The 27673-nt window shown below is 39.5% G+C and overlaps 1 protein-coding gene across 1 annotated transcript; it reads left to right on the plus strand.

Moving 5' to 3' along the window:
* LOC133532877 (glucose-6-phosphate exchanger SLC37A2) lies at positions 1–27673 on the plus strand (the record flags this gene model as incomplete). Its single annotated transcript, XM_061871736.1, has 13 exons — positions 1–936; positions 12169–12338; positions 12676–12756; positions 13656–13789; positions 14521–14653; positions 15781–15932; positions 16949–17014; positions 17296–17337; positions 18407–18593; positions 22598–22746; positions 23585–23708; positions 24005–24082; positions 26388–27673. Coding segments are annotated over exons 1-13 (2754 nt in total), but the record flags the coding sequence as incomplete, so codon positions are not given.

The raw sequence follows: 27673 nt of genomic DNA on the forward strand, positions 1-27673 counted from the left end.
GTAGTTAAGCACATTATTTCCGTCAGTAGAAAAAGGCGATAATTTTTAAAATGTAGGTGCAAAGGGTTGTCCTTCCATAGAAGATTTGAATTTCGCGCCTTTTTCTACTGAAAAACTGGGTTTGCCAGAGTATAATTTGGCCAGGGACTATCTCATTTCAAACAGACAAAAATAATCATACTAACTTTTTCTTGCGCTAGTAGTAGCACCCAAAAGACAAGGATGACTATAGTTTTTTTGTTCTTATAAGCTGAGTTTGCCAGACTATATTTTGTCAAGGTATACAACATTTCTAAAATAAGTATAAGCATCTACAGTGCAGTAACAAAACGCAACGTCACAATGACGTTGTCAAGAGTGATTGTGTCAGTCGGCTGACACTTTCGCTTCTGTTCACATTATCATTTCATTCCTGTTTCTTAAAATTAGACCTTAAAATGTTGGGACAAAGTTTATAATTAAAAAAATAGCTCAATAAAAGATTATCTTTGAAAGCGTCACCACCATCAACGAAATAAACTTAGATTAGAAATTAAAATTGTATTGTTGATACGAGACGTGTCAATCTAGTGCTGTTACGGCGATAAAATTTAAAACACCACGTATTTGCCCACGCTAGCACTATTTCCTGCATACCATTATCCGATAACGATAAAAACTATACGTAAAAATTTCTCAGTCGTAAATAATCGGTTGTGGTCATTAAACACACATGCGGTTCTAACAAAGGTTTTTTTATATTAAAAAACTATGCGTGTGGTATAAAAGTGTGTGTGGGGCGTGAATGAGGGTGATTTGTGATTTAGTAAGGAAATTTCGCCGAAAATACAGGCTTAAAATGAGTGGAGTGAATAAAGAAGCCCCGATAGGCATCCAGTGCTTGCAACGGCTCTCTGGTTGGTGCTGCCCGCGCTTGCAGATCAACAGGCTACGATGGTATGTTACAGTGACTCATGGTTTGTTGCTAATACAATACTATTCATTGTTTAATAGCAATGTAGTTGCTTTGTTAAAACAATGAGCCATTTATGTGATGGTTTTAATGTTATAAATTTGTAGATAGAATGAACTTTTTGTTGAAAAGCGTTAACTAAAATAAGTAATAATAATAATCATATTTTGTTTATAATAGGATGGTAGTGATACTTGTAATTTTAGGATAGGGGTAATTATGTTCCAAGAATTTTGAGGTTTTTTGACCCCTCTTCCCTCCTTGTCACACATGGTCACATTTGGCAAACCCCTCCCCCCTGGTGTGACGTCATATTTTTGGCAATTTTGTTTTCAAAAAAATCTGTATATTGAATTTGGTTAGGTATTATTAATATATTATCAAAATTTTTGATAAAAGAAATAATAGTATTTTAATAAAAAAAAACTAATTTAGGAAAGAAAATTAAACGAATAAAAATGATTTATCACGTTCTATCAAAAACTTGTTATTTTTTTTTTATTTTTTTCTTTATTAAAAACTGATTGGCGATTGGCTCTAGTCACACCTGATGGAAAGTGAAGATAGGGCCTAAGAAACTATTATTACTATTATTTGCTACTGTACAGCAAATAAAATAAAATGAAAACTTTCAGTTACTGACAAAGTTAAAGTGACATAGTGACAAAGTTTATGACTCCCCCCTCCCTCTTGTCACAACATGTCACATTTTCATGACCCCCCCTCCCTGCCCCTAAACATCTAAGAACCACAAGAAAGCCTGATTTCAAATAAAAATAATCTGCAACCTTATTGGTTCACCAATTTAAAAGCTATGATGCCATAGATAGACACACTTATAGCAGTCAAACTTTAAGCCTATAAGCTGACCCAATCCTACTGCTGGGCAAAGGGAGCCCTTGGTGAGCCAAGACTTCCAATCCTCCCAATTAAGTGCAGCATCAGCAATTCCTTGTGAAGTGTAAAACACTTCACAAGGAATTTACATACGAGCAAAAAAAAGAACATCAACAATTATAATATACAATTAATTGAAAATATCAATGCAAACTAAAGTATTATTATTACTTTGAGATGTATAAAGTCTTTTAATGTTGAACTAAAATAATAATTAAAAAAAACCACAAACAGATAATTTTATTTATCTAAGATTATTTAGAGGTGTAAATGTACTAAGTGTCAGAACTAAAAGAATATATAGTTTATCAAAACTCCTTAGAGATATATGGGGTCTCCAAGACTCAAAATTCTGTATAATTAAAACATTCAGTAAGATAAAAGAAACATACGAGAACCAAATGAGGTGTCTCACTGTAATTATACTCAAAAATAAAGTTACTAAATATAATAGCCCGTGTTAGCTTAAACAGACCAGTCTACACAAACAGCACCTATTCACGAGTATGACGCATATCTCAGCCATCATCATACATCATAGTTATAATTGTATCATACTGAATTACTGTTTAAACAACTGATCCATGTAATGTTAACACACTATTCATTATTTATTCAGTTTACATTGTCATGAGAAATATAAAAAGGCAAGAGTGTGCGACTTGCAATCCGGAGGTCGCGGGTTCAAACCCCGGCTCGTACCAATGAGCTTTACGGAACTTATGTGCAAAATATTTGACATTTACCAGTCGCTTTTTGGTGAAGGAAAACATTGTTAGGAAACTGGACTAATGCCGACAAGGGAACAAGGCTTAGTTTATCCTCGGGGTTGGAAGCTCAGATGGTAGTCACTTTCGTAAAAACTAGTACCTACGCCAATGCTAGGGATTAGTTGCCAAGCAGACCCCAGGCTCCCATGAGCCGTGGCAAAAATGCCGGGATAACGCGAGGAAGATGATGATGATGATTGTCATGAGCAATATGCAAGAATCGAAAATAAAATAATAATTATACTTCATGTCATTATGGCTAGTTACATAAAATATAGTAAACATACTTGTTGAGTTTCTTAAGGACAATAATTATCTATATCTAATATAATAATTATTTATAACAAATTATCTTCAATCATGGTTTACGATAATAATCTTCATGTTCTTTAATTACATAATTAACATAAATATTGTTTTCTTAGGTAAACTGTAAATTTTTGTTGAACTTCAAAAGGTGAAGTCGTTTCGAGAATATTTTTTTGTCTTTTGCTCATCAATATTGTTTAAAGGATGGATAGGAATGAATCATTCCCACTTGTGAACAGATGGGAATACACTCTAAAATCACCTACCGAACAACGTCATGATCTACGAGCACACTTTAGACTATGGCAAAATCATCATAAATTTGATGGAACCTTTTTTTTTCAAAGAAGAACTTTATTGTATAAATATATACACCTCTGATGTGTTAGTATATTGAATTGGTCTAATAGTCTCAGAATAATTGGTAAACATAGGTTCCCAACCTGGTAGGGTGACCAGATATGATTTACGGAACAACTGCATTGAAAATACGGGATTCGAGGTTAAAATACGGGACAAGCCGTTTTTTATTAAAGTTAAACATTTATTTTTCACTTACTAAAATTGGCATAATCAATTAAATAACCTGTACAATTGCTAACTTTCTTAATGAAATACTTTAAAAAATAAAATTAGTTTTTTTTTATACTACGTCGGTGGCAAACAAGCTTACGGCCCGCCTGATGGTAAGCAGTCTCCGTAGCCTATGTACGCCTTACACTCCAGAGGAGTGTAATGCGCGTTGCCGACCCTAACCCCCCACCCCCTCACTGAGCTCTGGCAACCTTACTCACCGGCAGGAACACACCACTATGAGTAGGGTCTAGTGTTATTTGGCTGCAGTTTTCTGTAAGGTGGAGGTACTGCCCCAGTTGGGCTCTGCTCTAGATTTGGAATGACATCCGCTGTGCTGTGCCCTACCACACAAAGCGAGATGACATTCAAAATGCCCATACCTCTCTTTTGGACGTAGTTTAAGGACGTACCCGGGTCCAAAGATATTATAAAACACAACAATTTTTATATTTCTGGAAAGGAAAATGTGAAAAACCCAGCGTACAGCAGCGTACAGCTGCGTTCGTGACCCACAAATCTATTATTTATTGTTTCATCGATTCCATATTTGTAATTGTTTTTTTGTAATTTTTATTGTTTGTAAAAATGGACATGTAAAAGTGCCCCTGGGGCATATTTGCTGAATAAATGTTTGATGTTTGACAAATGGTCTAGCCCGAAGATCAGCGCTGACTTTTGGGTTAGCATATATGCTGAGACGGGACCATTTCGTGGTAAACTATTTATTTATTCAATGTTCAAAAATGTGTTCCTTTTGTTATGGTATACTTTTGTATGTTATAGTTTATCACGAATAAATGCGATGATTTCTGATTTCTGAAATAATCAAAACGGGTATTTTTATCATTAAATGCCATTGAATCATAAAATTACGGGACAATGTACTGTCCCGTATTGGTTGCGCCAAATCACAGGACAATGAAAACTTCCTGCCTGGAATACGGGACAAACCGTAAAATACGGGGCATCTGGTCACCCTATTCCCAGCCTATCCTTCCACAAAAGTCAAAATTTAAACAAACATTCTCCTCTCACAAGTCAAAAGTGTACACCTCGACATTGGCAGATTCCACCCTGCTAAAATTGGCGAGGAGTAAAAGCCATTTAGGAATTTAAAATGATGCTCTATGTGCATGTAGCACGGCTTCCCAAACCATAATGCACATGCTGTCCTGCCCAGCGAACCCACACACCTGTTCCGAGCAAGATCTACGGGATGCGTCAGACAGGGCGTTAAGCGTCGCTACCTTCTGGTCCCGCTTAGAATAGAATAGAATAGTTTATTGCATATCACATTACAAGCATGGATGGAATGGAACATATAGGTATACATGTGACACCCTGTAAGGGCACAGCAATATAAGAGGGCTACAGTAGGTGATTAATTTACAATTATTTCGCACATCATTAAAATAATATTACACATACATTCACGCATGATCATTTGATTGTATTATAACATTATTTCCTTACATAAACGAAGCACGGTAATATTTTAATTTACTGACTTTATCAAAATATTCATTAAGATTATAAAAACATCCATTAATTAAAAACAGCTTCAGGTGTTTTTTAAATTGACCTACATTGTCCAGATCTTTGATAGAGTTTGGGAGGTGGTTGTAGATTTTCAGTCATATAATGTGGGCTACTTGTGACAAGTTTTAATTTTGAAAAAGGCACTTTTAGTTGATTTAGGTTGCGATTATTTCTTTTGATTTGAGTTGTATCTTTGAATGAATATAAGTTTAAATGTTTCCTAACGAATTTACATGATTCGAATATGTACATAGACGCAACGGTCAGTATTTCATGTTTAATAAAATAAGGTTTACACGACTCCATTTGATCAATGTTTACTAGAATTCTGATGCACTTTTTTTGCAGAATAAATATTTTTTCAATATCGCAGCTATTTCCCCAAAGGACCAGGCCATATGATATTCGCGAATACGCATATGCGTAATATGCCGCAAGGGATGTCTGTAGGTCTGTAACTCGCTTTAGATGCTGAAGGGCGTATATAAAAGACGATAATTTTTTTGACAATTTTAGGTTAATTATAATCTGAATCACGAAACCATCGACACGAGAAGAAGGAATATAAAAAAAAACATAGGTACATAAAACAATTTCAGACAAAGTGCTATCCAACCTCCTTTTTTTTTAAGTTACTTAAAAATGTTTCATGGTCTTTACAACTGTGACGTCACAGATCGTGCCACGCGTTTAATCTCTTGTGCATCATTTTCATTGCCATCCAGCGTTTAACGATTGCCTAATCGCCAATCATATTTTATGAGTAACAATTTGCTTGTTTTACAGAAGTACGTAATTATAAAACAAAAACCCTTTTTTTTTCTTTTAATATAAAATTCGGTTAATCCTGGATTTACCATGGTTACCAGTACAACTTGGCACTGGGTTAACTGTTTAACCGGTTAACCCAGGGTTAGTGGGATGGTGCAAGTGGCACTAAGAGAGACATTAGACGTTTATGATGACATACCTTATTATTTACCTTCTTTAGCGTTGGTGGCCTAGCGGTAAGAGCATGCACTTGCAATCCGGAGGTCGCGGGTTCAAAACCCGGCTCGTACAGTCAGCCAAGAAAGTGGTTTACCACTTTTCAACTCTATTTGTCAAGTAATAGAGTCGAAAAGTGGTGAACCACTTTCTTGGCTGACTATACCAATGAGTTTTTCGGAACTTATGTACGAAATATCATTTGATATTTACCAGTCGCTTTTCGGTGAAGGAAAACATCGTGACGAAACCGGACTAATCCCAACAAGGCCTAGTTTACCCTCTGGGTTCGAAAGTCAGATGGCAGTCGCTTTCGTAAAAACTAGTGCCTACGCCAAATCTTGGGATTAGTTGTCAAGCGGACCCTAGGCTCCCATGAGCCGTGGCAAAATGCCGGGACAACGCGAGGAAGAAACTGATGACATATAGGTAAAAAACTTAAGTAAGTCACCTGTTGTATGTAGTTGTGACGTGTTCGAATAGACAATACATGTTTAAAAGACACACACAAATAAAACAAATGTCTATTCGAACACGTCACAACTACATACAACAGGTGACTTACTTAAGTTTTTTACCTATACCTTTACTTGGTCATTCCAAATGAAAAGTCAGTGCGGTCTGACTTAATACGCCTATTGTTTGTATCACAATCCATGGCGTTGTTTTGGAACGTGCCTGCTTCGCTTATTTGGCTTCGCCGTATCATCGTGACGATGAACTGGCCAAACATAAACCTTACTGCAACTAGATTAAGGTCTATAATAGTCAGCTTAGTCTGATGTTATTGAACCAGCTGCAATGTAATGCTAAAAATGTGTATTAAAGTTTGAACTTTAAATAGTCTACATTAAAGTTTAATATAAAGTTCTGTGGAACGTGGAACTAAACACAAAGCAGAAACCTATGACGACCTATGATGACCTATGACGTTCCTATTTTAAAATTAAAAATCGCGTTTCCATACAAACGTAGTCCTCATTTTCCTCTCCGGATATTAACGTTATTGAAAATATTTTGACACAATTTGTTGTATATCAATACCAGTTATGCCCCTAAGTTTGATTTTTTTCGAATTTTTAATTATTATAAGAGCTACGAGCATTTAAAAATTTGTATGAAAACTGATTGTCGCTCCAAATTTTTACAGTAAGTAAAGCATAGTTCATATAGAATTGGTACGTACTAGAGGATTGTTATTTTTTTAAGTTAATAAAATAAGAAAGTTATGAATGGTGAATTTTAAATAGTAATGTATTTAGCTTTCAAATATGTATAAATTAAAAAAAAAACTCTGTTATGTAAATAATTACGAACTGTTTTCATAATGGACCCTCGTCATTTTCTGCACTACACTTTTGGTCGACATTTTTGGCGTGTTGATTTCTTGTAGATCGCAATGAATTGATACCCTGGACAGTTTGACTAGTCTTTTTTAATTTTTTTTTCATGATTGCCCAGTAGTTTTTGATAGATTGAAATTGGGGACAATTCGAAGGATTCATCTCGCGGGGTATGTAATTGGCCTGATTATTAGCATACCATGCTAAAACTTTTTTTGAGTAGTGGCAGCTGGCAGCTGGCTAAATCTGGCCAACATTTCACAGGACCGTTATGGGTTCTAATAAATGGCAATACTCATTTCTCTAAGCACTCTTTAATATAAAAGTCCGACTTCATTGTTGACTATGTTATAAAACTTTTCGTCTTACAGCCGCAATTATAAATTCCTTGCCATATCATATGTTTTTTTGCGAACTTCAAGTCAAGTCAAGTTTCACGAATTTTTCGGGTAAATTACCTCGATTATTGGCCATATAAAACTTCGAACCGAGTAGTTGATTAAAATTGAGTTTTACATACGTCTTGTCGTCCAACAACAAGCAACCTTCGAATTTTGACAATACTGGGTCGTACAATAGTCTAGCTTGTCGGATCTGTTTAACAGTCCGATTTGGCTGTTTTATTGGTCGATAGCTCTTATAGCCACCTCTGAGGTGAATCATCTATATCTTTCTTGAAGTTTCTTTGAATTTTTGGGATAAATCGTAATTAGACCGTCCTGAATTTTGTTTGAGTGACCTTGGGACTTTTTCCCAAAATCTTGTTATTTGTTCCAGACCTCCGATTAGTTTGTGTTTTCCTGTCGGCTGATAGAGTCTCCTTGTAACGTTTTATGACCAATACTAGCTTTTAGCATCTTAAGCGACTTAGTTGTCTTTGTCCGGGATCGATAAGAATTTTCGAAGTATTTGTGCACGATCAATCTCCTGTTCTCAATTTTCATGGTCGAAAACTGTAAATGAATAAAGCTAGGAAAATAATATTTTCACCATTACTACTTTGAAGGTTGGTAATTGAACTGTAATTGTTAATTTTTTTCCCGCCATGGAATTATTATTTTTTAAACATTGCTAATAATGTGCCTATTCTATATGAACTATGCTTTAATCAAAAAATCGAATAAGTTTTTCGCAAAAAATCATTTTTGGTATAAGCTTTTATCGCTGACTGTACTTGTCCACAGGCAACTAATACTCATCGAGACAATTCTAAAAACCCCAAACACAATTAGGTTGCATTCTAACTTATGAGATAACTTGCATCATAGGCATTAGCCACTTAGAAACGGCTGGAGAATGATTTATATTTATTGGTCTCTTTCCCGAAGTCTTATTTCTGCCGGTAACGTTATTCGTTCATATTATCGTTAATCTCAACCGCTTCTTCATATTGGATGGCGATTGTACAATTGCGTACATTTTATAACAAAATATCGTTATAATTACATAACGTCTGTCTTTTCGCACTTATGCAATGAACTATGACTCGCTCACCTTCGGCATCCGATTGACCTTATATAAGGCCATGTTGCTATTATCTTTACTTTGCGCCTGGTAGTTGATTGTGGTTTGATTTTCTGCCTTATTAGTATAATCATAAAGTCAATATTACAATAATCATACGATTGGCGTATTTTAGATAATTATCTTGTACTGTAGAATTTTCGCTAAACGAAGCAGAATATAGTCTTACGAATATCAATAGTTATTTGTTTTACAAGGGGGCAAAGTTGTTGTTTAACCGTGCTAATATTGATACCCGAGCAAGCGAAAGATTCCAAAAGTAAACCACGAGCGTAGCGAGTGGTTTGAGAAGTGGAATCTTGGGCGTTGCAAGGGTTTCAAGGCACGAGGGTTAAACAAACTCTGCCTCCGAGTGAAACACAAAAGTTTTCACCACACCAACGCGAGGAAAATATTAACTATGAAATACCAAAAAATCAAACCAAATGAACGTAATAAAAATTCCATCATTCAAAAAGGGAACACAGAAATATTCCAAAATATGTTTTTCCGACTTTCATATTATATGGGAATGAAGGAATGAGAAGTTTGATGAAATCGCACATAATAATTATGAATAAATTATCTTTATCTCCGCAATTTTTGTTTTGTCCGCAATGTATTGCGTAATCTAATTTGTTATACTCTTCGTTTTTATCTTTTACACCTAACTCCTAACTTCCGTTAAGGCATTTTTTATCAGTAAACATCTGATATGATATTAATATTGAATATAATATAAATGATAAGGGGAAGACCTACAGTTTTGAGCCGTTTTGTGGCATATCGCCAAAAGCCTAACGCGGCTCACTCTACAGACCTTTATTTATTTATTTATTTAAACTTTATTGCACAAACAAAGAAAAATTTACAAATGGCGGACTTAATGTCAAAAGGCATTCTCTATCTATCTATTCGGTTCTTGTCTGTTTTAATTTTTTTTTTCTTTTAATTATTTATATAAGAATTCAAGCCTTGGCGACCCTCTACATCTCTAAGGATAATTTAATATCTTTTTTTATAATTTATCTCTGACACTTAGAGACTTATACATCTCTAAAGAATTTTAGTATTTTATGGTTTTATTTTTTTTATCATAGTTTTTTTTGTGTAATTTGACATTTAGAGACAGTATACATCTCTAATAAAATATTTATTATTTCATCGATTCCATATTTGTAATTGTTTTTTTTTTTAATTTTTATTGTTTGTAAAAATGTACATGTAAAAGTGCCCCTGTGGCCTATTTGCTGAATAAATGTTTGATATTTGATACCAGTCAACCATTGGATCAAACAGAGACATATATGTTGTTGTTGTTGTTGTGTCTTTTTTTCAGCTTTTGCAGCAGGCGATTATTTTTCTGTGCATATTTTTGACCATTAGTCACAGAAAAGGAAATTCTTGTACCTGAAAATTTTCAGGAAATTCGCGTTTTTACGGGATAACGGTAGATAAATTCAATTAGCAAATGCTACTGCTAGATCTTGGCCCCCCGAGAGGAAGGTCAGGATCGCTTGAGTTAAAAGTCCTTATCCCTAGACCCAATTATAAGTGTGTAAACAGTTTTGACGCGTCCTACTTTTATTACGAAAAGGTAAGCATTTGACCACAATCTCACCTGATGGAAAGTGCCGATGTAGTCTAGGATGGAACATGCTTACCTAAAAGATGTCTATTCACTCTCGATTTAAAAAGGTCCAAGTTATAGTGGACTGGGAATAGATTTGCAGAAAGTGAATTCCACTCCTTAGCCGTTCGCATGATAAAGCTGGATGCGTAGCGTTTAGTTCAGTGGTAAAGTAACGACGTAAGGGTGAAACGCAAGTCCGCGTCTATTCCCACGGTGGCAGAACGGAGATGGGGGGATAAGATTATGGGCATTATTATTATCCTACTTACCGAGCACTGGCTGGTCATGCGGCTTCAACGACCGAGGATAGCAAACGGCGCAAATATAATACGCTTGGCAGTGGCTACGTGTTTGAGCCCTTTGGGGTGGAAACGTTAGGGCCATGGGGGCCCAGCGCCTGGCGTTTTTACAAGGATTTAGTGTCGCGTTTGGTGGATGCCACGGGTGACCATTGGCTGGTCAATATTTTGCCCATCGTAATTAGCAACGCCATTCAGCGGGGAAATGCAGCCAGCCTACTGGACACACTGCCTGCTGGTGATGAGTTAGAGGGTGTTTTTTATTTGTAGGGTTTTTTAATGTATACTTTTAGAGTAAGTTGACGAAGCCTGTTGCAGATTTTACAGTTGTATTGTGATGTGAGTTTGTTTTCTGACGAAGCCCGCGATGCGCATATAAAATTATGGTCCCTGAATAAATGATTATGATTTATTACGTAATTCAAATTTTAAGAAGATAGGTAGAATGTATAACAGCACAGATGAGAGTAATATGACACATTATTCACATTAATCATATAGCACGCGCCATATAGAGATAACAGGGCTCATTATGACACTATCATGTTCATGACATCAATTGCTTTTACGGGTGACACATAGGTACGAGTATATAAATTATGCTTGTGGAGTTGTCGATATTTAATACATAGCTTTGTAACGCATTTTTAGGGTTCCGTACCCAAAGGGTAAAACGGGACCCTATTACTAAGACTCCGCTGTCCGTCCGTCTGTCTGTCCGTCTGTCTCCAGGCTGTATCTCATGAACTGTGATAGTTAGACAGTTGAAATTTTCATAGATATATTTCTGTTGCCGCTATAATATAACAACAAATACTAAAAAACAGAATATAATAAATATTTAAAGGGGCTCTCATACAACAAACGTGATTTTTTTGTCGTTTTTATAGATGATGGTCCGGAACCCTTCGTGTGCGAGTCCGACACGCACTCATTTGTATTATAATGAAGTGAAAATGTAATATTAAATTAGTTTTAACCTCAAAACTCATCTACTTTTTAGGCTTCCGTAGTCAACTAGGAAACCTTATAGTTTCGCCATGCCCGTTTGTCTGTCTGAGGCTTTGCTCCGTGATCGTTAGTGTTAGAAAACTGAATTGTGCCATGGATATATAAATCAATCCGTAAAATGTCGAAAAATAAAATTTAAAAAGAATTTTTTAGGGTACCTCCCATACAAAATGGTTTTTTTTTACTTTTTTTGGCGTTATATCAATAGTGTGAGATATTAGCCTTAACGTAGAGAATCTTGCTAGAAGGAGTAAATTTTTCCATTAATTCTTTATTTAAAAATATATTAGTCAGCGTCTTAGAAGGGATTTGTGACACAATAATTAAAATCCCATTTTCTTCTTTCCAGCTACCAGATCTTCATCCTCATATTGACATACTTCACCTACATGACATACCACTTGACCCGCAAGCCGATCTCCGTGGTGAAGAGCGTGCTGCATCAGAACTGCTCGGGACTGGTTCCGCCACCAGATGTGGACCCTAACGACGAGAATTGGTGCAATTGGGCACCTTTTAGTAAGTAACAATTGCGTATAGATTAGAGGAGTACAAGTTGCGTATGGAGGGGACCAGTTGCGTATAGAGGTGACCAGTTGCGTATAGAGGGGACCAGTTGCGTATAAAAAAGGGATCGTGTATGGGCTCTAATGACTGAGGACTGGTGCAGTTGGCAACCCTTTAGTAAGTAACAATTGAGTATAGAGAATTAGAGGGGTACACGTTGCATATAGAGGGGACCAGTTGCGTATAGAAGTGGACCGTGTACGAGCTCTAATGATGAGGACTGGTGCAGTTGGCCACCTTTTAGTAAGTAAAAAAAATATTTTAGTTAAATGATGTGTTTCCTGTACAGATACGACGGACGCCAACACGCTGCTGGGCGCGTTGGATTCCGCGTTCCTTTTCACGTACGCCGGCGCCATGTTCGTTTCCGGTAAGATACGACTTTTACCGTAAGCGACATTTACCTTTTACTTTACCCTATTCGTAGCGTTACTTTAGCTCGAAACGTCAACTTTGCCCACTTAAAACGAAAACGATTTAACAAACACGTAGTCAAATCGTGATTTGATTATATAATTATAAATCTGTATAATAATGTCATTAAATGTTACCTTACCTACCTTAGGGTTACATTTTTACTCTATTCAACTACTACTACTACATTTTTCGTTAAATAAATATTAAAATAATAAATATTATAGGACATTGTTACACAAATTGACTAAGTCTGTGGGACTTCAGTAAGCTCAATAAGGCTTGTGTAGTAGGTACCTAGACAACGATATATATAATATATTATAATTATAAATACTTAAATACATAGAAAACATCCATGATTCAGAAACAAATATCCGTGTTCATCACACAAATATATGCTCTTACCAGAATTTGAACCCGGGACCATCAGCTTCATAGACCGGGTCACTACCCACTAGGCCAGACCGGACGTAAATTATTTACCAAACCATTTATTCGTAGGCTGATTGGTTTTTTTTTTTCATAGCCGATTTGAGTGACCGACAATTAAAGGCCTCACCTCTTAATTTCCACGACTCCTTGTTTAGTGTTTCCTCCGACCAGTTGTTCAGGAAGCTGTCCAGGTCATCCCGCCATCTCCTGCCCCGCCCACGTACCTCCACCGGCATCCGACGTGACCGGCCCGATCCCATTAGATAAAGATAAAGATATATTACAATGCGCTTATGAACGTCAAATAAAGCTACACCGGCTCTAACCCTACACCTCTGACCCGAGAAGATTTAAATCCCTCCTCAATTGGAGGAGATCGGTTCATTTGATTGATTAATTAGATTAATAATTAATTTACAGGCATGGTAGCAGAGCGTGTGGACCTTCGTTACTTCCTCTCCCTAGGAATGCTGTTCTCGTCCATATTTTGCTACTTATTCGGAGTCGGGAAAACATACGGCATACACAATATATCGTACTACTTACTTGTACAGGTGAGTGGTAATAATTATGGTATAATACTCATACTTTAATAATAATATAAATTAAGATATTCAATGAATAAAGAAAATATAAATTACAGGTCAGGCTTACATGAAAAATAAATGGATTCAATTAACAAATCAATTATGATTACAACATTATTAGTAATTAAATTATTATTAATAACATAATTTGCTTTTATAATAATGATGGCTATTTAAAATAAAAGTAATGAGGAAAAATATCGCTTCGGGCAAGCTTCGAACTTTCGACCTATGCGACATACTTACTTTATAGTTTGCCTGAAGCCATAAGATGTGAAAATAATAAGTCTAGATTTAAATCTTTCTTAAAAAACATTACCATACATTGTAATAATTGATTACCTACTATTAAGTTATTTTTGGTTCCGGACACCATATCTAGTTTAGTTTTATTTGTTATTTTTTTAATACAAGTCATTTCTATACCTATATCGTAATAAGTAATGCATTAGCGACAGTATGTAGGGTAGCTTTTTCGAATATTTTGATGTTTATAAAGCCAGTTGAAGGTAGATCGATTCCATGGCTGCTCATGGTCGTATGCGCAAGCTCGTTCGTCGTGATAAAACAGAAACTCGTTGAAACTGTCGATTTGTGTGCTCAAAACCCTCGCTGGAGCCACTAGAGCATCAGCTCACCAATGAAGAGTATCGGTATACGTAACCGTTAGTGATCTTGATTGTTATATTATTTTTCAGGCTGGGGCGGGTATATCACAAACTACAGGGTGGCCGGGCACGGTGGCCATCGTCGGGAAATGGTTCGGCAACAGCAAGAAAGGGCTTATATTTGGCATTTGGAACTCGCACACCTCACTAGGAAATATACTCGGTGAGTCTCAGATACTAATTTATTTCAGGCAGGAGCATGTCACAGACTACAGGGTGGCCGGGCACGGCGTGAAATGGTTCGGTAACAGAACTAGAGCAGAAAAGTGGCACTGTTGATCCCTCCTAGCAGGGAAGAAAAAGCGCTTTTTCGAATAGGTGTAAATTATATTTGGCAGAAAGTTGCTTGTTGGCCGAGCGAAGCAATTTCAGCGTGGGCAAAATAGTTTTATGTGCGGCTGTTCTTCTCTACAGGTCGCATTTCTAAACCCGTGATAATCTGTGACCTATAATTTTTACATTTATTTTTGTCAATCCTGTTTTTCAAAAAATATCAAAATGGCCGAGCCGTTAAGGTTCGCGAGGCTTACAGCTTATAGAGCCACTATTTATTAGTATTTTATGCAACAGTTGTATGAAAAGGGTCAAAAAAGGCGAGTGGCGTGAGTTACAATGTGAGCCGGAGCCGAAGGCGTAGGCGAACATTGTAAAGGAATACGCCACGAGAATTTTTTGACCTACTTATACAACGTTGCATACAATATTTTTCGTACGAGTCAACAAAAATAAATCTTAATTTAGGTAAACAAATTACAGCAAAAGTATATAGCCAAGACGCGCGAGCATTCCTTGTTCCGCGCCCGGCCCGCCCCGGGCCGCGGCCGGCCGGTCGGCGACACCTCCTCGTAACTCATGAGGCCCTGGTACTTGCTACTTGCTAAATTAATTTTTTGGACAGTTTTTTCTCAATTTTGGCCACCGTAGCCTACGGAGACTAACAAGCAACGCTAAGCGGTCTTCGTAGTCTATGGGTGTTGCTATATTACGGGTGTCACATGCGTGTTTCTGACTTATGAAGTAATTATTTTTACTATGCAACCAAATGAATATGTTTAAGTTTGCATCAATGCACTAAGTTCAAAACTGTATTCGTTTTGGTTTTGTTAGGTTGGTAGCCATTAATCGCAGTAACATTATAGCTTATAAAAGCACAAGTGCTGTTATGAGGAATAGACAATATAGACTTTTCTTGAAACCTTTTATGTATGTTCTTACATTCGTGTTAATGAATGCATAAATGACAGATAACAGTAGAGGAGTAGGAAAAATTGTAAACATTATCAATTGCAGGAACGCTCATAGCAGACCGTTTCGTGGAACAAGATTGGGCGTTGTCCTTCATCTACCCCGCCGTCGTCATGGGGGTAGTTGGAACCTTAGTTTTCTTATTCCTGGCCCCGGAACCCAGGATGGTGGGCATCGTGCTGCCAGAGAGAGTGCCGGTAAGTTACCAGACAAATAGCCCTGGCACCGTAAACTCAGCTGACTTTGCCCACACAAAGTTTCATAGCGGACCCTTTTGTAGAACAAAACTGGGCATTGTCCTTCATCTTCCCTGCTCTAGTCGTGGGTGAAGTTGGTCCTTTAGTCTTCTTATTCCTGGCTCTGGATCCAAGAAAGGTGGGCATCGTGCTGCCAGAAAGAGTGCCGGTAAGTTACTAGACAGATAGGCCTGGCACCGTTAACTCAGCTGACTTTGCCCACACAAAGTTTCATAGCAGACCCTTTTGTAGAACAAGACTGGGCGTTGTCGTTATCTATCCCGCCTTAGTCATAGGAGCAGTTGGGACTTAACTCTTCTTGACTTTGCCCACTCATAAACTTTTAGTCATGAATTATTTAGAGAATAATCCGTATAAATTAACATAATATAATATGTGTAACATTGTAAATAATGTTCTCAATGTTCAAAATTGCTTATAGTTGTTATGTTTTCTGAAATATTTTTCTCACTGCACCCACATTCAAGAAATTCTGTTTTGTAGAGGATGCCCTAAGGCATTAAGTCCGCCATTTGTACTTATTTTTACATACATACATACATACATATAATCACGCCTATTTCCCGAAGGGGTAGGCAGAGACCACGGATTTCCACTTGCTACGATCCTGACATACCTCTTTCGCTTCCTTCACTTTCATGACATTCCTCATACACGCTCGTCGGTTTAGGGTGCTCTTGACCTGGCCTTTCTTCAGGATTTCCCAGATTTAATCAGAGAAAGTCCGCCGAGGTCTACCCCTTCCAGCTCCCTCTTCTACTTCTCCCTTATACACTCTCTTTGTTAACCTTCTTTCACTCATTCTTTCCACGTGTCCAAACCATCTCAACATACCTTTCTCAATTTTTGTCACTACATCTTCGTTCAGTCCACACTTTTCCCTTATTTTTATTGTACAATAAAGTTTAAAAGTTAAAAAAATGACAAAGAAGTTTATTGAAATAATTCTGTTGCAGTCAAGTCGGCAGTCTCGACGATCTTCGGAAGATGACGCGCCGTCCCAAGTCATCGTCGGCGATCAGGTGACCTCTTACTTACCCCTCACTTACTTCTGCAATGCAGGCATGTAACGTCACAGGAGTGCTTCGACTTTGAATTAATAAATATTGGAAGACAACCATACACAGATCAATCTATTCTTAAATATTTTTTTATTTTACGATTCGCATTTGTCGATAAACGATTGTTATCTTGGCCCTGAAGTGTAAAAGCTGTTTAAATTCCTCACAAAATAGTGATAGAACTTATATTCTTAAGCTAAGAAGTCTTAAATTGAATGTATGACACTAACCGCATGTTGCAGGCGGCGAGCCTCCGCCCTAACCGGCACTCCGCCAACAGTCAGGTGAGCACGCTAACATACACGCACGCAAACACACAATTATACCTTAAATGAAACTGAAAAAAAAAACGTTTCTATTTTTTTTTTAAGAATTTACATAGTAAAACAATGCTTGCTTTTGCTAATATTCGTAAAATGGATCTCCACCAACCACCTGTTTCCTCCACCACCATCAACCCCTTTCCTCACACAAAATACTCCCCTTTCCCCACTTAAACACCCCCTTTCCGCTACAAAACTCCACCAAACCACCTCCGTAACCTAACCTAACCGGCACCCCGCCAACAGTCAGGCGAGCACGTTAAAACCCAATAAGAAATCAGGTAAACTATAGGTAACATACAAAAGTATAACATACTAAAAGAAAGAAAGATAGAATACATAAATAGTTTACCACGAAATGGTCCCGCCTCAGCATAAATGCTAACCCTAAAGTCAACGCTGATCTTCCGGCGAGACCATTTGTGGGTCATGAACGCAGCTGTACGACACGGCATAAAACTGAACGCGGCTTTGCAATACACAACCATCCCCTTTTATTAATATAAGCACCCTCTATCCTCCACCAACCATCAGCTTTCTTCCATAGAACCACTCCCTTTCTTCCCCCAAACCACCCACTTTCTTAATCTAACTAGCATTCCGGCAACAGTAAACAAAAAAAAAACGCTATATTTTTAATTCTTGTAATGTATACATAGTAAATCTATGCTTGCTTTACTAATATTTGTTTTCCTAAACATCATTTAGATTTACTTTACGCCGCATGGTCCGATCGACTTGTTCGATCAATCGGACTACGAATTTTTTTTTTCCCCGCTGGCTCGTTTGATCGATAAAAAATGCTGTTGCACTTGTATTGAAACTGATTCTTAGTTAATTTTTACCATTATAAATAAAATTGCAAACTATAGTAACACTATTATTAATTTATTTTCATTCTATATCAATAACAAAGGTTAATGGGCAAAGTTGCCGTTAATCCCAAACTTTGACAGTTCAGCAACATATATTGCCAGTGGGCAAAGTTACATTGAACACTATTCCAGCCTACAATTCCAATCTGCCACAGCCGGAGCCGACGGAGTCGACATCTCTCCTCGGTTCTGCTCGCACCGACCATTCACCGCCTGGTGCCGTCTCGCTCTCGCGCGCACTACGCATCCCCGGCGTGGTGGAGTTCTCTCTGTCTCTGTTCTTCGCGAAGCTCGTCAGCTACACCTTCCTATATTGGTTGCCGCTCTACATTAATACGTCTAGTGAGTATTTTATAACAATATACAGTCAAGTCTGCAATATCGATACGAAAATAGTGCCAAAAATATGTATACACGACCTTACTGCCCATATTTTAAGGTAGTGTAAACATATTCTTTACACTTTGTCCGTATCGATATTTTCAGACGTAACCTTATAATTATTTTTAACTTTTTTCACCACATCACCCAAGCCCCACGTTGTTGTTGTGAGTCATAAACGGCGATATATATATATATATAACAGGGGTCATCCATTGATTACGACACACGAATTTCCAGGTTTGGCAAGCCCCTCCCCCCTGGTATGACGTCACATTTTTTATTTTTTTTTCACGATATCGGCGAATCAAACTAATATATCTATGAATATTTTATCAAAATATTTTTGACAAAACAAATATTATTAGTAATTATAATTTATAGCACAAAACCGATTCGGAAAAATCTTATAAATATTATAAACATAACAGTTATTATCGTTCCAAAAACTCGTTATTTAACTGTTACAACGAATAAAAAAACGTTAAATAAATTTATGGTTACTGATGAACTTAAATTAAATTAAATTAAATAAATTAAATATCATTTATTTTCAGGCAACTATGGCCCATATATACATACCTTACAGACTAACATACATACAATAATAAAAATCTTAAAATATAAATATCATTTTGACGACGCAGTTTTCGGTTGCGCCGCCTGTTCTGGTGACTTAAAGTGACGTCACAATGTTTGCGACTCCCTCTCCCCCATGTCACAATATGTCACACTTTCTTGACCCCCTGCCGCCCCCTAAACGTGTGATGTAATTAATGGATGACTCCATAGATAAATATCAAAATAAATGGCCTTGGCAAGATTTGAACCCGGGATTGAACCCTGCTTTAGAGGTCAGGCAGGTCACTCAAGTGATATATGTAGATACAGATTTTTATTGGTAAAATGAATACATTTTACATGTCATTCAATTTTTACAAATATAATTACAAGAATTTGAACCATATAAGAACTGTAAATTGGTTTTCATCACACTGGCTCGAAAAGTATCTTATTTCATGCAAATATACTAAAGGAAAAAGGCATGCATTGTTCCCGCGGGAGTTATGGATTGTAAAAAAAGAAGCTATAACTCTCGGAATTTTTATAATTGTGTCACTAATTCGTACGAACCAAGTAGCAGGGCTCGGAACCGGTTTATTTTTAAATCCCGAAACAGCCCAATATTTTTAATTATTTTATACTCTTTACGTAGAACTGGATCATGTATTTGGGTAACAACTTCGCATTATTAGATAGTCCCATTAAAAATAATATACCAAAGAACGAAAAAGAACGTAATAATACCGGTATTTTTTGTATGAAGAAAAAACCGGTTCCGAGCCTTGCCAAGTAGGTATAAATGAGTTTTACTTTTAAAACACTGACGTTTATTAGTTATTTGTACAACAAGAGAGCAAAGTTTGATATTTCTTCGAGTGCTTGTTTTGAGTCCCGTGCAAGCGAAAGATTCTATAATAGATCTAGTTTAGAATCTAATTTAGAAACTAGAGAATCTAATTTAGAATCTGGAGCGTAGTAAGGGACTCAAAAGCGCACGAGATGTAAATAACTTTGATCTCGTGTAGTACACAAAAATGTTCACGTCAGTCAGCCATCAAAAAATACAACCTGAAAAAATGTAATCCGGACGGACCACTATTTCACTCATGTTTTCTGAAGGTATTCTAACAATTAACTTTAATTACCGCAATAAAACAAAACGAAAGAAATTTCAATAAAGTAATACGAAAATAATGAATTAACGAACATCAATTGACAGTTGAATCGACAACTTTTTTTTGTAAAAAAAAACTTTGTAAGATCCGGTCCGAATTGCGGATACTACTATTTGTCAACTATAGTAGAGATCGTTAAAAGTAGTTAAGTAGAATTATTTACTGCATAACAAATGCGTAAATTTGTATAAGTTCATTGTTTTGATTGTATAATAAAATATGTAAAATATGGTGTTTTTATTAAATTTTAAACTTTTATTTCATTAATTAATTATTACGAATGAAGACTCGTAGGGTGTTTTGGAACGATGCGGTCTGACTTATTTCGGGGGTCTATTATAAACCGTCAATATACCGTTGAATTACGTATGCACTTTTTTTGTCTCTATCTTTTTGCTAATGACGTGAAAGGGATAAAGACAATAGAATCCAAATATTTCGAACTTGTATTAGGCCCCAGCTAACCACGGTAATAGACAAACTAAATAAAACACAAAGACTAGCATGTGTGGCTGCGACGGGCTGTATGAGAACTACTCCGACTGCGGCGCTAGAAATAATGCTAGGACTCCTACCATTACACATATATATACAAAAAGAAGCGGCTGCCACGGCTCTTCGGTTGAAAAAGCTAAACCTATGGACATCCTTCAGCTCATCGCACAAGAAGATCTATGAAAATATGATCTCGAAACTACCCATGCTGGCGGCGCCCATCGACAAAACACCAAAAACTATGATCTTCTGGAAAGAATACGCCATATCATTAACAGAGGATCCTAAAGAAGGACTAGACCAAACAAACCTAAGAATATTCACAGACGGCTCAAAAACACTTGAAGGGACAGGATGTGGTGTCTTCTCGGAAGACCTGAACATACACATCTCAAAACCCCTGGGAGAACATAACACGGTATTCCAAGCTGAATGTGTGGGAATAATAGAAGCTTGCAATGCTATAACAAGACGACAGGTGAAACACGAAAATATACTAATACTGTCAGACAGTAAATCAGTACTACAAGCGCTATGCAGCGACAAAATTAACTCAGAGCTCATACTCGAATGTCATCGAAGCCTCACGGAAGTGAGCAAAGAAGGCAACAAAGTAACAATTCAATGGATAAAGGGGCATAGTGGATCAAGAGGAAACGATGCAGCGGACGAACTGGCCAGGAAAGGCTCAGAAACGACGGCATATGGACCCGAGCCCATCATACCCCTACCAATATCCTATATACACAACCAGCTAGACCTACATCACAGACAACTGCACAATAAATACTGGAATGAAATGGACACATGCAGGCAGACCAAGGATTTTCTACCGGAACTGAACCACAAACTCACCAAAATACTACTGAAAACACCTCGACACCAACTACGTAAAATAGTAGGATTAATTACAGGACATAACACACTTAACAAACACCTACACAATATGGGTAAAACAGACAGCCCCATGTGCAGAGCGTGCATGGAAGAAGAAGAAACAACAAAACATATTCTCCTAGACTGCAAACAGGTAGAAGTATACAGGAACAAATACCTAGGGAATCCGTGCACACTAGGAGAGGCAATTAGCAGCCTGAAAACTTTGCTAGGCTTCGTGGAGGAGCTGGGGTGGTTAGAGTAGCGCTACCTCGTTTCACGCAAAATAGGCACAATGGTTGTCGAGTTGCGGAAAATGCCCAGAAGCACTAACACTAACTAACTAGGCCCCGCACGTTGAAATGACATTCGAATCTAAAGGTCACTTGAATGTTATTTTGTCTCACTCGGTGAGCAAAATGCGATTTTGCTCACTGTTTTTAAGCAGCAAATTACCCTTGTTCGAGCTGCTGACGTGAAAAATTTATTTTTATTGTTTATCTTAAAAAATATTTAATTTGATTAAATTAATAGCCGTTAAAAATATTTTTACAGTACTTTCAATCGTGGCTGAATGTAGTACTACCCACTATTCAAGTGGGTAGTGACCCTGCCTGTGAAGCTGATGGTTCTGGGTTCGAATCCCGGTAAGGGCATTTATTTGTATGATGAGCACAGATATTTGTTCCCGAGTAATGGCTGTCTTCTATGTATTTAAGTATTTGTATATTATATACATATATCGTTGTCTGAGTACCCACAACACAAGCCTTTTTGGGCTTACTGTGGGACTTAGTCAATTTGTGTAATAATTATTATTTATTTGATTGAAATCAAATATGTTTTATTTCTCAGCGAACCTCACACCCACGCAGTCGGGCGACCTGAGCACGGCGTTCGACGTGGGCGGCATCACGGGCGCCATCCTGGCCGGCCTGGTGGCCGACTGCACCGGATGTCCGGGTGTCGTGTGTGCTTGCTTCTATGTGCTGTGCGCGCCCACGGTGAGAGATATAGTTACTCGGGTTTAGTCGGGTTCACTCTGGTCTACTCGGTCTACTCATAGTGATCAGGCTGAAGGCCGACTGTACCGGATATCGTGTGTGCTTGCTTCTATGTGCTGTGCGCGCCCACGGTGAGAGATATAGTTACTCGGGTTTAGTCGGGTTCACTCGGGTCTACTCGGTCTACTCATAGTGATCAGGCTGAAGGCCGACTGTACCGGATATCGTGTGTGCTTGCTTCTATGTGCTGTGCGCGCCCACGGTGAGAGATATAGTTACTCGGGTTTAGTCGGGTTCACTCGGGTCTACTCGGTCTACTTATAGTGATCAGGCTGAAGGCCGACTGTACCGGATATCGTGTGTGCTTCCTTCTATGTGCTGTGCGCGCCCACGGTAAGAGATATAGTTACTCGGGTTCAGTCGGGTCTACTCGGTCTACTCATAGTGATCAGGCTGAAGGCCGACTGTACCGGATATCGTGTGTGCTTGCTTCTATGTGCTGTGCGCGCCCACGGTAAGAGATATAGTTAGTCGGGTTCAGTCGGGTCTACTCGGTCTACTCATAGTGATCAGGCTGAAGGCCGACCGTACCGGATATCGTGTGTGCTTGCTTCTATGTGCTGTGCGCGCCCACGGTAAGAGATATAGTTACTCGGGTTTAGTCGGGTTCACTCGGGCCTACACTCGGTCTATTCGTACTGGCCATTGGGTTTAGTCGAGTTTACTCGGGTCGAATTTACCGCCGGCCTATGCCTAAAGCCTTGTTATATTACAATTTTAATTGAATATCTCTCTCACTCTAAAAAATAATAAAAGAACGCTACAATTTTGTCCACAGCTGATGGCATATCAAGCGTGGGGTGCCTCCTCGTACATCCTCAACGTGAGCCTGCTGCTGGCGGCCGGGGTGCTGGTGAACGGGCCCTACGCGCTCATCACCACGGCCGTGTCGGCGGAGCTGGGTGAGATCACATACTTTATTATTACCAAAACCTTATTCCTGCGAAATATGTAAAAAAAAAAGCTACGGCAACTAAACTAATACGAATCCACTCTGGTGAGAAACCTTATCCCTGCAAAATAAGTAAAACCCAGTTAGACAATCGTGCAATTAAAAATTTGACACTAATGAAAAATCTTGTTCTTCCAACACACAGCACAGGAAAGACGCATATCCTCAAGGTTATTTATAACGACTTGAGGTACTTAACTATGGTCTGCTAATTATAATTATGAATAAATGTTTGTGTGTGTGCAGGTACTCACAGTAGCCTGGCGGGCAACGCGCAGGCGCTTGCTACCGTGGCCGCCATCATCGACGGCACCGGCAGTGTGGGTACGTCCATACAAACCCATACATTACAATTTTAATAACTAAACTTCCGGACACAGACATATTAAATATTTTAAAACGGGTCCTTCACCTATTTACTTTAGTTACTTTAATCAATAGGTATATAGTTTTTAAGTGTTTAGTGAATAAGATTTTCTTTTTTTTAACTATATGGTGATGTATGTAGATGGTTCTGCAATAATTGTTTTTCTATTCTATTCTAAGTTGAAAATCGCGGGACATGTTTCACTCTGTACCGAGAAGAATCACCAGCTCGCGTTGGCACCCGAGGGGAGGTCTCGTCTCGACCTCCAGAAAAATCCGACTTTTAGTCTACCGGATCCGGTCAGAAAACTGTCTAACGGCCCGCAAAGTCAGGCCTAAGGCCGAGCTGCGGGAGTGCGGTGCTTTGGAAGCCACCAAGTCAACTGACATGATAAGTGGAGCCGAGCGTCGAGGCTAGTGAAGGCTGAAGGTCGAGCTCCTGTAGGGCAGAAGGCCCGAAGCGTCACTTGAGAGGGGGAAGTTGAGGCCCGACGTGAGCTTGTCAAGACACTTTTATTATTGGGTCGCGTTTAAGCTCCAACTTCCCACACTACCCCAAAAGCAAATCCAACCCTCCCCAAGTGTCTTAATAAGCGAAGCCGAAGGTCAGACGCTGAGCTTAGAAACTCAGCGAAGCCGAAGGCCGAGCTCCGCGTAGGGCTGAAGGCCGAGCTCCGCGCAGGGCTGAAGGCCGAGCTCCGCGCAGGGCTGAAGGCCGAGCTCCGCGCAGGGCTGAAGGCCGAGCTCCGCGCAGGGCTGAAGGCCGAGCTCCGCGCAGGGCTGAAGGCCGAGCTCCGCGCAGGGCTGAAGGCCGAGCTCCGCGCAGGGCTGAAGGCCGAGCTCCGCGCAGGGCTGAAGGCCGAGCTCCGCGCAGGGCTGAAGGCCGAGCTCCGCGCAGGGCTGAAGGCCGAGCTCCGCGCAGGGCTGAAGGCCCGGAGCATCGCACACGCAAGCACGCGAGGCGGAAGGCCGAGCTGCGGGAGTGCAGTGCTCGCACGTGGACCATTTCTTGCTAGCAAAAGTCAAACTGCACCTCTTCTCCCCTTTGGAAGACATACTTTTTTTCAACAATGTTGTTTTTGTGCACCAACAACAGAAACAAAATGCACACCGCGCGCACCAAGCAAATCTCTTGTTAACACATTACAATTTCAACATTTCAGAAATGTACAAGTTTCACGTCTCTTTTATTGTCACAACTATCACAAGCTGTAGGACGGGAGGTAGGGCGAAGACGAAAAGCCGGCGTCAGTTACTTAAGCGCGTGTATTCTCAACTTAGAGAGATTTTCTATACTACTAGTACTTACTTGCCGAGCAAGACCTAACTGGGTAGGCGCGAGCTAGACTAGTAAGCTGTACTAGCTGTACTACGGCACATACACTAAAATACTTCAACTGGGGTGAAGGTATATAGCGTGCGGTACCGAAGCTCCTACTTGCTTATCTCAAATAAACCTCGGCAACGCTCCGAGGGTCATGATTCTTCGTTGCACAGTCGTTAGCGAGATCAAACTCGATCTTAGCGCCATCTCTTGATAGCCGGCGTAAGCGGGGCCGACGATATGCATTTACTATAGCGCGGGCGAGACTACTAGCGGCATCTAGTAGCTTTGTGGCATATTCGTGTTACAAAGCTTTATTGTTTTTTCATATTTTATCAAAATAGTTCAGTTAGTAGTCAGACCAAGATAAGTTGGCAGCGATTTTGATAGCTTGACAGTGCCAGTGCTACTTTCAACGTCAAACGTCTAAGAAATCATGACGTTTACTTAACACTTGCACAGGCTGGGCTGTCAAAATCGCTTCCGACTTAGCTTGGGCTACCAGCCTATGTGTCACGTATAGAGTAATTTTGAACCGAAACTTTGGTCGAACACTAACGAAAATACTAATATAAATTACACTACAAAAGGTTCGGCAGTTTTTTGAGCGAACCTTCGGCCGAAACAAAATTTTGTACCGAGACCGAAACTTCGGTCGGATAGTACAGTACAGGACTGATATACAATTTCAATGCGACCGAAAGGTTCGGCAGTTTTTTGGGCGTAAAGCGAGCGAATCTTCGGCCGAAACAGAATTTTGTACCGAAACCGAAACTTTGGTCGAACATCACAGTACAGAACTAATAGATATTTTCGGCGCGGCCGAAAGGTTCGGCAGTTTTTCGGGCGTGAAGTGAACCTTTGGCTGAAACAAAATTTAGTACCGAAACCGAAACTTCGGTCGGACAGTAATGTTAATACTCTATTATTCTGTGTTAGGCGCTGCCCTCGGCCCGCTGCTAGCCGGCGTGGTGTCGTCCGGCGGCGCGGCGTCGTGGCCGCGCGTGTTCTACATGCTCATCGCCTGCGACTGCCTCGCGCTGTTCCTGCTGCTGAGGTACAGTAGTGTTACTGTTATTGTGTTCTACATGCTCATCGCCTGCGACTGCCTCGCGCTGTTCCTGCTGCTGAGGTACAGTAGTGTTACTGTTATTGTGTTCTACATGCTCATCGCCTGCGACTGCCTCGCGCTGTTCCTGCTGCTGAGGTACAGTAGTGTTACTGTTATTGTGTTCTACATGCTCATCGCCTGCGACTGCCTCGCGCTGTTCCTGCTGCTGAGGTACAGTAGTGTTACTGTTATTGTGTTCTACATGCTCATCGCCTGCGACTGCCTCGCGCTGTTCCTGCTGCTGAGGTACAGTAGTGTTACTGTTATTGTGTTCTACATGCTCATCGCCTGCGACTGCCTCGCGCTGTTCCTGCTGCTGAGGTACAGTAGTGTTACTGTTATTGTGTTCTACATGCTCATCGCCTGCGACTGCCTCGCGCTGTTCCTGCTGCTGAGGTACAGTAGTGTTACTGTTATTGTGTTCTACATGCTCATCGCCTGCGACTGCCTCGCGCTGTTCCTGCTGCTGAGGTACAGTAGTGTTACTGTTATTGTGTTCTACATGCTCATCGCCTGCGACTGCCTCGCGCTGTTCCTGCTGCTGAGGTACAGTAGTGTTACTGTTATTGTGTTCTACATGCTCATCGCCTGCGACTGCCTCGCGCTGTTCCTGCTGCTGAGGTACAGTAGTGTTACTGTTATTGTGTTCTACATGCTCATCGCCTGCGACTGCCTCGCGCTGTTCCTGCTGCTGAGGTACAGTAGTGTTACTGTTATTGTGTTCTACATGCTCATCGCCTGCGACTGCCTCGCGCTGTTCCTGCTGCTGAGGTACAGTAGTGTTACTGTTATTGTGTTCTACATGCTCATCGCCTGCGACTGCCTCGCGCTGTTCCTGCTGCTGAGGTACAGTAGTGTTACTGTTATTGTGTTCTACATGCTCATCGCCTGCGACTGCCTCGCGCTGTTCCTGCTGCTGAGGTACAGTAGTGTTACTGTTATTGTGTTCTACATGCTCATCGCCTGCGACTGCCTCGCGCTGTTCCTGCTGCTGAGGTACAGTAGTGTTACTGTTATTGTGTTCTACATGCTCATCGCCTGCGACTGCCTCGCGCTGTTCCTGCTGCTGAGGTACACTAGTGTTACTGTTATTGTGTTCTACATGCTCATCGCC

This window comes from Cydia pomonella, chromosome 28 (assembly GCF_033807575.1).
Source record: "Cydia pomonella isolate Wapato2018A chromosome 28, ilCydPomo1, whole genome shotgun sequence".
Classification (NCBI taxonomy): Eukaryota; Metazoa; Arthropoda; class Insecta; order Lepidoptera; family Tortricidae; genus Cydia; species Cydia pomonella.